General features: G+C 50.8%; 1 protein-coding gene across 2 annotated transcripts in view; it reads left to right on the forward strand.

The window, feature by feature from the left end:
* Gtpbp1 (GTP binding protein 1) overlaps positions 1 to 12,670 on the forward strand; it is a 31,479-nt gene that overhangs the window by 15,356 nt on the left and 3,453 nt on the right. For both annotated transcript variants that reach the window (XM_006520450.2, NM_013818.2), the window contains 8 exons: positions 1,636 to 1,816; positions 2,339 to 2,687; positions 6,740 to 6,863; positions 8,008 to 8,122; positions 10,491 to 10,635; positions 10,730 to 10,912; positions 11,627 to 11,762; positions 12,239 to 12,417. In XM_006520450.2, coding sequence (XP_006520513.1) covers positions 1,668 to 1,816; positions 2,339 to 2,687; positions 6,740 to 6,863; positions 8,008 to 8,122; positions 10,491 to 10,635; positions 10,730 to 10,912; positions 11,627 to 11,762; positions 12,239 to 12,417 — 1,380 coding nt within the window. In that variant the 5' untranslated portion in view covers positions 1,636 to 1,667. The remainder of the gene's footprint in view (positions 1 to 1,635; positions 1,817 to 2,338; positions 2,688 to 6,739; positions 6,864 to 8,007; positions 8,123 to 10,490; positions 10,636 to 10,729; positions 10,913 to 11,626; positions 11,763 to 12,238; positions 12,418 to 12,670) is intronic.

Consider the following 12,670-nt stretch of genomic DNA (forward strand, 5'->3'; position numbering starts at 1 on the left):
GGTCATTAGCTTCTTTAAGTTCGGAATATAGTTTCAACCATGGGTCTTCAAAATTCTCTGAGCTCCCAGGAGGGAGAGAATCTGGAGAGGTTTCAATATTTGAAAGTGCTGGTGGATCAACAAGCCAATTCCAGTATTTTAAAAGATTCATCCTTGTACTTCTGTTACTCTAGAACCACTCCTGGTACCAACTTCTGTATTAGTCAGGGTTCTCTAGAGTCACAGAACTTATGAATAGTCTCTAAATAGTAAAGGAATTTATTGATGACTTACAGTAGGCAGCCCAATTCCCAACAATTGTTCAGTCGCAGCTGTGAATGGAAGTCCAAGGATCTAGCAGTTACTCAGTCTCACGCAGCAAGCAGGCGAAGGAGCAAGAGCTCGAGCTAGACTCCCTTCTTCCAATGTCCTTATATTGTCTCCAGCAAAAGGTGTAGCCCAGATTAAAGGTGTGTTCCACCACACCTTTAATCCCAGATGAAAGGCATAGCCCAGATTAAAGGTGTGTTCCTTAACTCGGAGATTCAATCTTCTGGAATCCATAGCCACTATGGCTCAAGATCTTCAAACCAAGATCCAGATAAGGATCTCCAAGCCTCCAGATAAGGGTCACTGGTGAGCCTTCCAATTCCGGATTGTAGTTCATTCCAAATATTGTCAAGTTGACAACCAGGAATAGCCACTACAGTACCCTACTATGGGGTTCGCTGACAAGGAACTGAGAGAGGGGCTGAGGGAGTGGTGGGCACCGAACCCCGTGCTACCTGGAAGCGCCTTAGTGCTGCTGTTCTTAGACTCTGGAAAGCTAGATGATCAATCTTCCTGGCTTCCTTCACATCCTGAGCTCCAATTCTTTTTCCAGCTGGTGGCTGGATACAGTACCTGAGCCGTCCTAATTAAAAACTGTCTGAGACATACCCTAGTCTCCCTCCATCTTCCCGCCCTCCTTGCTTGCCTAGGGCATCGGAATTCCTCCCTTGCTGAGTTCCTGCTTCTTGGCCTCTTGCTTATTGCCTAGAAGGTCTTCCAGCCAGCCTTGCTCTGACCATGTTACTGTCCTGCTTGACCCCCACGTTTGCTGCAGTCTGGGGTCATAGCAGCCTCCACTTCACTGTCATCTCCGACACCTGCCCCATTCCTCACATACCGTGCCTGTTCCCAGTCCCTGACTGCTCATGCTTCTCTGGGGCAATGCTTTTTCTCTACCTGTTCATGTCGCAACTTCTACAGACCTGGTTTGCAGTCAGCACACCACAGCTTCCCTCCACATCCCTAGACCCTGCTTCGCATTCTCTTCCTTCAGCTCTACAGGGTAGTTAGTACACCAATCACATTGAGATTAATTAATTCCTTTGTCTCTCCCTTGGGGCTGGCTGTGAGCTCACTGAGGGCACCTGTATTTCCAGCACCCAGTACGAAGCTTGGCATAACTTCAAGGAGAGGCTCAGTGACTCGTGAATGAATTTACTCAGTGCCCAGATATGAGGGGAAGCTGTGGCCCTGCCACATTAACTCTGTGTGTACCTGAGTTGTTGCTGTTTTTTGCAGTGCCAGGAGGGAGTCTGTTTAGGTAGAGTTGGCAGGCAGGTTGGTCAGGACTCCCTCTCCTGCTGATGTCTGGGCTCTCGTCACCAGATGGGACTGAGTACGGGCTGAGTGAAGCTGACATGGAGGCCTCCTACGCCACCGTGAAGAGCATGGCGGAGCAGATAGAGGCTGACGTCATCCTCTTACGAGAACGTCAAGAAGCGGGCGGCCGTGTGCGTGATTACCTAGTCAGGAAACGAGTTGGAGACAATGACTTCCTGGAGGTCAGGTAAGGTCTCAGAACACTTGCAGGGGCCCTGCTGCGTGACTTGGGGTCTTCACAGAGAATGTGGTAGGGCCTGGGACACTTGTCTGTCAGCTCTGCCTCTGCCCAAGATGGAAAAGTACAGGGACCCATGGTCTTGGTAATTCTGCTTTGCTTCTGAGTTCCATCTCTGGGTATTTCATCTGGGATGTGTGGGAGAAGGCCCGGCCATGTATCCCGTGGCCCCCGTACCTCTGTTCAGCTTACCGTCTGCTTGGGATGCTAGAAGTTATGAAATTTATGCCTTTCATAATTCTGGGGGTGCTCTCAAAGCAGGGGGTTAGGGTTGTTGGTATTAAAGGAGCCGGGACTCCTGACTAACTTTGTGTTCCTTGGGTACAGCTCCAGGAACATCCCTTGCTGTGTTCTTTCTGAACAGGGAAGTTTTGAGCCAGGGTGCTGGGGTGAGCCTGTGCTCAGGGCCCAGTCTCGGGCTGAGTAGTCTCCTCAGGAACTAGCTCTCACATCAGGTTCCTGTCCACGCAGGGTGGCAGTGGTGGGCAACGTGGATGCTGGCAAAAGCACACTCCTGGGAGTCCTAACACACGGGGAGCTGGACAATGGCCGTGGCTTTGCCCGCCAAAAACTCTTTCGCCACAAACATGAGATTGAATCTGGTCGAACCAGCAGTGTGGGCAATGACATTCTGGGCTTTGACAGCGAAGGCAATGTAGTGAACAAACCCGACAGCCATGGTGGCAGCCTCGAATGGACAAAGATCTGTGAGAAGTCCTCTAAAGTGATCACCTTCATCGACTTGGCTGGCCACGAGAAGTACCTTAAGACCACTGTTTTTGGCATGACTGGCCACTTGCCTGACTTCTGCATGCTCATGGTAAGTGTGCGGTTTCCCCCACAAGGGGACCTGGGGATGCTATGCAAATGTTTGGGATCCATCTGAGACTGAGGTCTGCTTGTGGGGGCAAGTTTGCAGTCTCAGGGAACCCTTGTCCTCTGAGCTCTGTGGTCTTCTCCACAGGCAAACCTTGACCTTTCTCCTGGGTTTGGAGCAGGGAGGGACCTCTCGATACAGAGCACAGTACCTTGCAGGTTTCCTTTCTGGAAAGGCAGAGAGGCTTTCTCCTTATTTTGTGCCTTCAGAGTGTTTTCTCCTTCACCTTGGGGTACTTCCAGAGGGTGACCCTAGGTGGCACTCTGAGATCGACCTAGGGAAGAAAAGGGCACCGTCACATCAGGAACCAAGGGCAGCAGCCAGCAGAGCCTGAGGTAGTGTCTTCAGTGCCTACAAAGGAGATATGGCAGCCATTGTACAGTTCTTTTGGGGAAGCTGCTCTGGGCCTGGCCCTGTGCTCACCTGTGGCACACACAGTGGGAAGTAGGCCTCCCTGGTCCTAGGGCTCACAGAGAGCTCGTGATTGGATGCTTGAGCAGCTCATCACGAAGCATCACTGAGAAGGGGGAGGGAAGAGGCTTGGCTTTGCTGTGTGCACATGTGCTCTGCTTAGCTCCTGTACCACTTCAGGGAAGCTGGAGGGAGCAAGATAGTGTGCACCCACACACAGCAAGTGAGTTTTCCTGTCACAAGGCCTTCTAAAGCCCCTCCACCCTCCTGGTTCCTCACTGTCTGGGCTGACAAGTGTGATAAACATAGGCATCTGTCCCTAGGAAACTTGCTCAAGTTGCCCCACAAGCAGGTTCTTAGGCCAAGCCTCAAACTGCAGAGGAGAGGGAGCAGCCTGAGCTGGGGGGCGCCCAGCCCTCTCCGCCTGCTCTTCTTGGGACAGTAGCAGCTCCTCTCAAAGGGCTGTTACCTGCTCTAGACTGAGGAAAGCTGCCATACCAAAAGGCATCTGGAAGTCCATAGGGGCCATTGGGCTGTGGCCATTAGGAATCTGGAGGGTGGGAAAGATGTCTCAGTGGGTAAAGGGCTTGCCAAGCAAGCCTGGTGACCTGAGTTTGATCCCAGCGCATAAAGGTAAGAGAGAGCTGGCTGTATCAGGTTGTCTTCTGAACTGCTACACGTGTGACCTCTACGTGCACACACATACCAAGAATAATTTAAAATGTTTACATCTCCTTAATTTTAGGTGTCTGGGTATTTTGCCTGCATGTATATCTATATACCACATATGTCAGTATCCACAGAGGTCACATTCCTCAGAGACTAGATTATAGACAGTTGTGAGCTGCCTTGTGGATGCTGGGAATTGAACCTGGGTCCTCTGGAACAGCAGCCAGTACTCTTAACTGCTAAACCATCTCTCCAGCCTGTAGTAGTACTAGTAGTAGTAATAAGAATAAAAATCCTATCCTGAATATATTTTTTATTTTATTTTATTTTATTTTATTTTTGGTTTTTAAAGACAGGGTTTCTCTGTGTAGCCCTGGCTGTGCTGAAACCAGCTTCGTGAACCAGGCTGACCTCGAACTCAGAAACCCACCTGCCTCTGTCTCCTAAGTGCTGGGATTAAAGGCATGCGCAACCAACGAGGCTGTGTCTTTTAAACATGAAGGGTTTAGAAACCAACATTTTTTTCCCTTTTTTGTTTGTGTTGTAATAAGCTAGCGTGTGTAATAACTGCACAACTTGTGAGGTCGGGTGTATTTCACTGTGTGTACAGTGATTGAGCCACATGAGCTAGCTAGCATCTCTGGAGAGACGTGCTCCTATTGGACCATAGCCTAGTGCATCTCCTTGTCATGTCTTTACTTAGAGACTCACATTCTTCAGACAATAAAAAGCTTTGTCTAGCTGAGCTGTAATGACAATGATGGGATAATCTTCACCCCAAACCACATTTTCCTGTCTGAGTTGTAGGCTATCATCCATTTTTTAGACTTCTTTAGACAGCAGTATAACTTTAATAATTTCAAACTTTATTTTTAACAATGGTTCTTAAATGCTTTAACCTCCCTTGTAGCCCATCACCCACCAGAGGTAGTGGAAATGAAAGGATACAGGACGGGGGTGGGGCGTGGGGGTGGGGAATGTGCGTGGTGGGGAATGGACCTGTTTGGAAAGGTTCTTTGGAGCAACTCCAGTCTGTGTTGTCTAGAAATCAGCAGTTCACAGGTCAGTAGCTCCAACCACTCATAAACACTTCATAGATACACCAGCAGTCCAGTTGGGTAAAATCAGGTTAGCATCAGTTGTGTCACGACCTAGCAGAGACAGCCACGCCTCAGCTCCAGTCAGCAGGAGGATCCCTCAGGAACACCAGGAGAAGCTGTGCCTCTCTCAGGGAAGCGAAGATCAGCGGAGACATGAGACCCACCAGAGTTGCACAGCTAGCTGTACCAGCAAGCCAAGCTCTGTCTCCATCATTCAGTGAGTCATGTTTATACCCTCCAAACACCATGAGTCCTCCACAAGCCTTGCCTCAGCACGTGTCTTCCCCCAACGTGTGCATCCAATCAGCCCAAGTCCTCAGAAGTGGCTACACAGACCACCAGAGTCCTGACAAATGCAGCTCAACTATGCAGTGTAAGGCAGACCAATACATGCACGTTGTTAGCAAAGAATCCTTCATCACGTGTCCTTTCACGTGCTCGCCTTAGCAGAACATCCTCTCTCCTGTGTCTGCTTCAGCAAAACGTTCCTTCTTAAGTCGGCCTTAGCCTTTCACACCTGTGTCCACTTTAATGAAATATTCCTTCACGTGTTTGCCCCAGCAAATCACCGACTTTCCAGAAAACCCTCAAGTTTCCACTTCACAGCAGAGAAATAACAGCGTGCTGATGGTTCATGCCTAGAATCCCAGCCTTTGGGAAGTGGAGGCAGGAGGATGATGGCTTTGAGGCCAGCTTGGGTTACATATAGTACTGTTTCTTTTTCTGGAGACTCCCCTGCATGCTGTGGAAGCGAGTAAAAGCTACGCAGTGAAGGTGTCCTAGCATGTTCAAAGTGCCACACAGGCATAGGATGGCACACACAGGCACAGGATGGCCGTGTCTCTCGGGAGTCTATTTTAGTAAGCATTCGCTTGCATAGTACACAAAGAAAATGCAATGAGGAGGGCCAGCTCGATGGCTCAGTAGCTGAAGATGTCTGCTGCCTAGCCTGCTACCAGGGAAGCATCCTTCGAAGAAACAACTTCCACGGGTTGTATCCTTGGACCATAAGAGAGCATAAGATCTCTTGGACCTGGAGTTTTTGACAGTTGTGAGCCACTATGTAGATGCTGAGAAATAAGCCTGGGTCCTATGGAAGAGCAACCAGTGCTCTTTTTTTCTTTTCTGTTTCTTTTCTTTTGAGACAGGATTTCTCTGTAGCCCTGGCTGTCCTGGAACTCACTTTGTAGACCAGGCTGGCCTGGAACTCAAAAATCCGCCTCCCTCTGCCTCCCAAGTGCTGGGATTAAAGGCGTACACCACCACACCTGGTACGAAACCAGTGCTCTTAACCCCTGAGCCATCTCTCCACCCCAGAGAAACAGTGTGCTCATACTGGCAAGTGTTCCATTATAATGTCCAGCGTCAGGTGACCTCTAGAGTAGAAGTGGTCAGCCAGGGATCCGTTCATTGCCGACCACGGATGTTAAACTGAACGCACTGTGGGAGCATAGGTGCGTCTGCGTCCCAGGCTGTTTGAATTGTCTGTTGTTGGTTATAGGGCTCCTCTGGGGTTTTGCTGTTGGTGATTTGAGGTTTTGTTTGCTTGGTCTGTTTTTGCAGTACTGAGAACTGAACCTTGGGTCTGTGGTGCTAGGCACAGTCGACCTCTAAGCTACACCCCAGCCTTTTGTTACCTTTTTCTTCTTTCTTGACAGGGTGTCATTGAGTTTCTCATGCTGGTCCAGAAGGTTCTCTGTCGCCCAAGCAGGCCTCAGGCTCAGGCTTTGTCAGACAAGCTTTCCCCGGCAGGCTGGGGTCTGCTGACAGCCCAGCAATCTCTCCCTTACTGACAGTTCCTTTCTGTTGTGGCAGGTGGGCAGCAATGCTGGCATTGTGGGGATGACCAAGGAGCATCTGGGCTTGGCATTGGCACTCAATGTACCTGTGTTTGTGGTTGTCACCAAGATTGACATGTGTCCTGCCAACATCCTTCAAGGTAAGTGAAGCCTCCAGCCTCAGCGTCCTCTGGGGTTTATTGACACTGCGTTCCGGCCGGGGTGGACTGCTTCAGAGACTCAGAGAGCACCTTCTGCATCCTGTCTGTGCTAGTAGGTTAGCCTCGGGGTCCATCAGACAGAGTCTGCTGCTGCTTCTTCCCCTCTTTAGCTCTTGACTAGAGTTTCCCTTCTGTTCTTTTACCTCCTGCTTCCAAGTGTAGGATCTATGCAATCTCTAGTCTGCCACCCCTCCCCACACACCCGTTATGTCCCCAGCAGCAGGCATTGGGCTGTACCATTGAAGTAGGATGTATATGGAGGAATTTGGGCAAAGAGTCTGGTTACACCAAAGCTTACACATACCCAGGCTTTGGGACTAGGCTTCTGCATCTCTCCTCTCCGTGGTGCTGCAAGTCGAATGGAGCATTGTCCCACTAGAAGTTCTCAGAAGGGGCTGGAGAGATGGCTCAGTGGTTAAGAGCACCGACTGCTCTTCTGAAGGTCCTGAGTTCCAATCCCAGCAACCACATGGTGGCTCACAACCATCCTTAATGTAATGAGATCTGACACCCTCTTCTGGTGCATCTGAAGACAGCTACAGTGTACTTACATATAATAAATAAAAAAGTTCTCAGAAGAATGATCTCTGCAGCTAAGCGGTAGTAGTGCACACCTTCAATCCCAGCATTCAGGAACAGGCTGGTGGACCTCTTGAGAGTTCTGTGCTAGCCTGGTCTACAGAGCAAGTTTAGGACAGCCAGGGATATACAGAGAAACCCTGTCCCAAACAAAACAAAAAAAGCAAAAGGGTTTTGCAGACTTGTGAATGCCCAGGATATTCCTGAAATGAGACCTTCCAGGAAGCAGAGCATTGTGGGAAAGAGCATCATCCTCTGGAGCCCCAGTCACTGGTCTGTGTCCAGACTCATGGCCTTAGAGAAGATGCTCTCTGTATGCTAGCAGCGTGTGCCCACCCACCTTTGATCGTCCTTTTTGCTTCTCCAGGCATTGTGGCATTTAACACTGGTCCATCTGTCTGTCTGACTCCTGCTTGCATCAGTATTGAGTGCACCTGTCTTACCCTGGAAGTCTGGCCAGAGAGAAGGCCGTGTCCCCTAATTCTGTTCCATTTCACCCTTTAAGAAACCCTGAAGCTGCTACAGCGCCTGCTGAAGTCACCAGGCTGCCGGAAGATCCCTGTCCTGGTGCAGAGCAAAGATGATGTGATTGTCACAGCCTCCAACTTCAGCTCTGAGAGGTAATGGGGGCGGGACTAAAGGGTGGAGAAGCACCTGCTTCTAAGCAGGTGCCCTTGCCAGCCCAGCCAAAGTGAGCTATAGGCCTGAAGCAGCCAGTAGGCGTGAGTTGGCATGGTTGGAGGAAGTAGAAGGTTGTCTTGCAGTCTCCTAGGCCAGCAGTGTTGTTTGGAGCCGGTATCATGTGGCTCACATTCTGAATTACTGGCCTCAGGCCGGAGTACCAGTTGGGTCCTCAGCATCCTTACCTAGGAAGTGGGGGTGTTATTAACTTCCTGGACTGGCCAAGGTTCTCTAGAAGCACAGAACTAATGGAGTGAATATATACCACACAGGATATATTAGGTTGGATTACATGCTACAGGCTGAATGTCCAACAGTAGCTGTCTGCTTGGTGGAGAGGCTGGGAACTTCATAGCTGCTTCATCCACAAGGCTGGATGCATCCTAGGTTCCAATCTGAAGCTGAAGGCCTCAAGGATACAGGAGAGCTTCTAGTCTTTATTCCATGTGGCAAGGCCAAAGAAACAGGGTTGTGATGTCAGTGAAGGCAGACAGCCATGGCAGCTGTAGCAATAGGTGCACTCACTAGCAAGGAGGCAGGGTGGGCGGGCAAGGGTGGGGCTGCTTCTCCCTTAGGCCTCTTGACACAGAGTCTCTCTACAAAGCCCTGGCTGTTCTGCAACTCACTTTGTAGACCAGGCTGGCCTTGAACTGAGATCTCGAACTCTGCCTCTAGAGTGCTAGAATTCCAGCGTATGCCTTCTCTCTTGGACTCCTTTGCATCTGGGCTCAGTGCTCTGAATTGAGCTCCTAGAGGAACTGCCATGACCAAGCATTACTAGGGGCCTCCCATCATTCTACACAGCTACAGCTCCACCCACCTGGGGAAGGAGCTTCCTTACACAATTGCTTCTTCCCAGAAATAGCCTCAACTCCACCTGGATGTTTGATTCTAGATCCAGTCCCCAATTAACCCTCACGCTCCTCTGAGGGTGCTTGGGCTCTGGACGTCCTGGGCAATGAAGGCAGCAGCCTGTGGCCAGCTGGTAGAACCCTATCTTTTTATGACTCACTACTTTTTATACTGTTTCTCAAAAGCCTTCTAATCCCAGGTTAGCTCAGCATTTATTCAGGGAGTCTTCATTGCTAGATGCTTATCGGGCACTTGTTGTGCCAGGCTCTTCTTTTGGATGTTAATGCATCTAGATTCCAGAGATTACCGTGAACCCAGGTCACAGCTCCTCAGCTCAGGGGTCCAAGATCGTCTTTGCTGCTGTTGTTATTGTTGTTTGTTTGAGACAGGTGACTTAGGGTTTTAGTGCTGCTGTGAAGAGACACCATGACCAAGGCTACTCTTTTTTTTCTTCAATTTATTTATTTATTTATTATTTATTGGATATTTTCTTCATTTACATTTCAAATGCTATCGCCAAAGCCCCCATACCCTCCCCCCACTCTGCTCCCCAACCCATTCACTCCCACTTCCTGGCCCTGGCATTCCCCTGTACTGGGGCATATGATCTTCGCAAGACCAAGGGCCTCTCCTCCCATTGATGGCTGACTAGGCCACTGTCTGCTACATACGCAGCTAGAGACACAGCTCTGGGGGATACTGGTTAGTTCATCCAAGGCAACTCTTATAAAGGAAAACAGTTAACAGGGCCTGGCTTACAGTTTCAGAGGTTCACTCCATCATCATCATGGTGGGAAGCATGGCAGACATGGTGCTGGAGGAGCCAAGAGATGTATGTCTTGATCCAAAAGGCAGCAGAAGACTGTCACACTGGGCGTAGTTTGAGCATAGGAGACCTCAAAGCCCACACCCACAGAGACACACTCAAAGCCACACTTACTCAAACAAGGCAACACTTCCTACTAGTGCCATTCCCTGTAGGCCAGGCATTCAAATACACAAGTCTATGGGAGCCAAACTTAAATCACCACATGGGGGGTTCTGTGCGTTACCTTGGTTGTCCTGGAACTCACTCTGTAAACCAGGCTGGGCTTGAACTCACTGCCTCTGCCTCCTAAGTGTTGGGATTAAATATATATTCCACTACCCACCCCCCACCCCCATGGTCATCTTTGATAACAGTTCCTTCCCTTTGGCCAGAGCCAGGGCCTCATAGGGAGCAACCTGCCTCCTGGCTTGGTGCCGTGCTCAGTGCCAACAGTTGTCCAATGAGGGGCTCTGTTTAGGGGTGCAGCCCCATTCTATCTCCTTTGAATCTAGCCTGTGAGGCCCTCACAATGCATAATTCCTGATCTCGAGACAAGCAGGTCACAAAGAGTAGAGCTAAAGGGACTAGGTGACAGATGGCAGTCTTGGCTGCCCGAGCACTTCTCCCCCTATCTCTTCCCCATTCAGGATGTGCCCGATATTCCAGATCTCCAATGTCACAGGTGAGAACCTTGACCTGCTCAAGATGTTCCTCAACCTCCTGTCCCCCCGCACCAGCTACCGGGAGGAGGAGCCTGCTGAGTTCCAGATAGATGACACCTACTCTGTCCCTGTAAGTGCCTCTGGCCAGGCCCGCACAGGGTGCGTGGATGGGATGAGTCTGTGGTGGGGATGAGCGCACTAGGCTTGGGTCTTCTCCTTGGCAGGGCGTGGGGACAGTGGTGTCTGGGACCACCCTGCGGGGCCTGATCAAACTGAACGACACACTGCTGCTGGGCCCAGACCCCTTGGGGAACTTCCTGTCCATTGCTGTCAAGTCAATCCATCGCAAACGTATGCCAGTCAAGGAGGTGCGCGGGGGCCAGACAGCCTCCTTTGCACTGAAGAAGGTGAGTGAGGCTAAACCTCTTCCTGAACTCCACTAAGTCTGGACCACGTAGTCTGCTGTCTCCAGTTCTTGTGGCTGCATTGCAAGGTGCGGGTTACTGACCCTGTTTTCACAGAGGAAGAGACTGAAGCTCATAGCCTAGTAACCTTTCCAAGCCAGGGCTCGTCCCTGGGACTGTCTGTGCTGTGAGCTCTGCTCCTCCCGCTATGGCCTGAGCACTTAGCTCTTGCTCACAGTGCAGCCAGATAGGCGCATCCTTCCTGCACACATCCTTCCTGCCGTCCTTCTTAGGGTTTGGATGGGTGGGATCTGTGCTCATACTCTGGCTACCCAGTCTTCCATCTCCTGGGGTTTGGGGTGAGTGCTCGTAGCTCTGGGGCCACCTAACATCCCATAAGCCAAAATGACCAGGAAAAGTGGCATATGGTTTGTCTTCTCCAGTGGTTGTGCACCTCTGCTTTCTTCCTTAGTGCTTGCCTGCGCTTCAGGCCCAGCAGCTGGAAGGCTGAGTTCTGGTGCAGTCTCTCCTGCCTCCTAATAGCTGTGTTTAGCTTGCTGCCTAGCACGGAGGCTGCCTTGTGCTGTCTGCTTTAGGTGGTAGTGAGGGCCAGGGCTGAGTTGGAGTGGTTCCCACCCCTGGAGAGACATGTTGTTCTCTGGGACCAGGCTGGAAGACACCTTGGTCCTTGAGCTGGGCTCACCTCTTTCCTTTCAGATAAAGCGCTCATCCATCCGGAAAGGCATGGTGATGGTTTCCCCACGCCTGAATCCCCAGGCCTCCTGGGAGTTTGAGGCTGAGATCCTTGTCCTCCACCACCCCACCACAATTAGTCCACGATACCAAGCCATGGGTAGGTGTCCAAGGTCCTGCCAGCCCAGAGGTTCTGAACTAGCACCCTCCCAAAAGAGCTCCACAATCCAAGACCAGTGTCCCCAGCTTCAGGCAAGACAGCTCTCTATCCTGTTCAGCCAAGCCATTCCTATAGTTCATGCCCTGAGCAGTACTGGCTGTTCAGTCCTGCAGATGCTCTGAGAGCCACTCTTGTCCTCGGGCACCTCACGTGCCAGTATTCATTTAGCTGGGGTTGTTGAGCATAGCTGTGTGCCTGGTGGTATCAAGGAACAGTCCTGTGGGAAGGCGTATGTGTCCATAGCTCTGCCACGTAGGCCTGGGAAGGAGTGAGTGAGGAAGAGTCAGGAACAGATCTAAAAGTAGGCTGCCCTGCTGTGCCCGGCTCTCAGAATTCTTGTCCTGCCCTGGAGCTAGCGCTCAAGGCAGAGGCCACAGGGTAGGTCTCACATGTCCTGACCCTGGTTCTCTTGGCAGTACACTGTGGGAGCATCCGGCAAACAGCTACAATTCTGAGCATGGATAAAGACTGTCTGCGCACAGGAGACAAGGCCACTGTCCACTTCCGCTTCATCAAGACCCCAGAGTATCTGCACATAGACCAGCGGTTGGTGTTCCGGGAAGGTCGAACCAAGGCTGTTGGCACCATCACCAAGGTTTTTTGTTTTGTTTTGTTTTGTTTTGTTTTGTTTTTCAAGACAGGGTTTCTCTGTATAGCCCTGGCTGTCCTGGAACTCACTTTGTAGACCAGGCTGGCCTCGAACTCAGAAATCTGCCTGCCTCTGCCTCCCAAGTGCTGGGATTAAAGGCGTGCGCTACCACGCCCGGCTATCACCAAGGTATTATGGGGTAGCCTCACCTGCCCAAGGAAGCTTCAGTTTGCTCTAGCCCAGTAACCATGAGTTGTCT

The sequence above is a fragment of the Mus musculus genome, chromosome 15 (genome assembly GCF_000001635.26).
Source record: "Mus musculus strain C57BL/6J chromosome 15, GRCm38.p6 C57BL/6J".
NCBI classification, from domain to species: domain Eukaryota; kingdom Metazoa; phylum Chordata; class Mammalia; order Rodentia; family Muridae; genus Mus; species Mus musculus.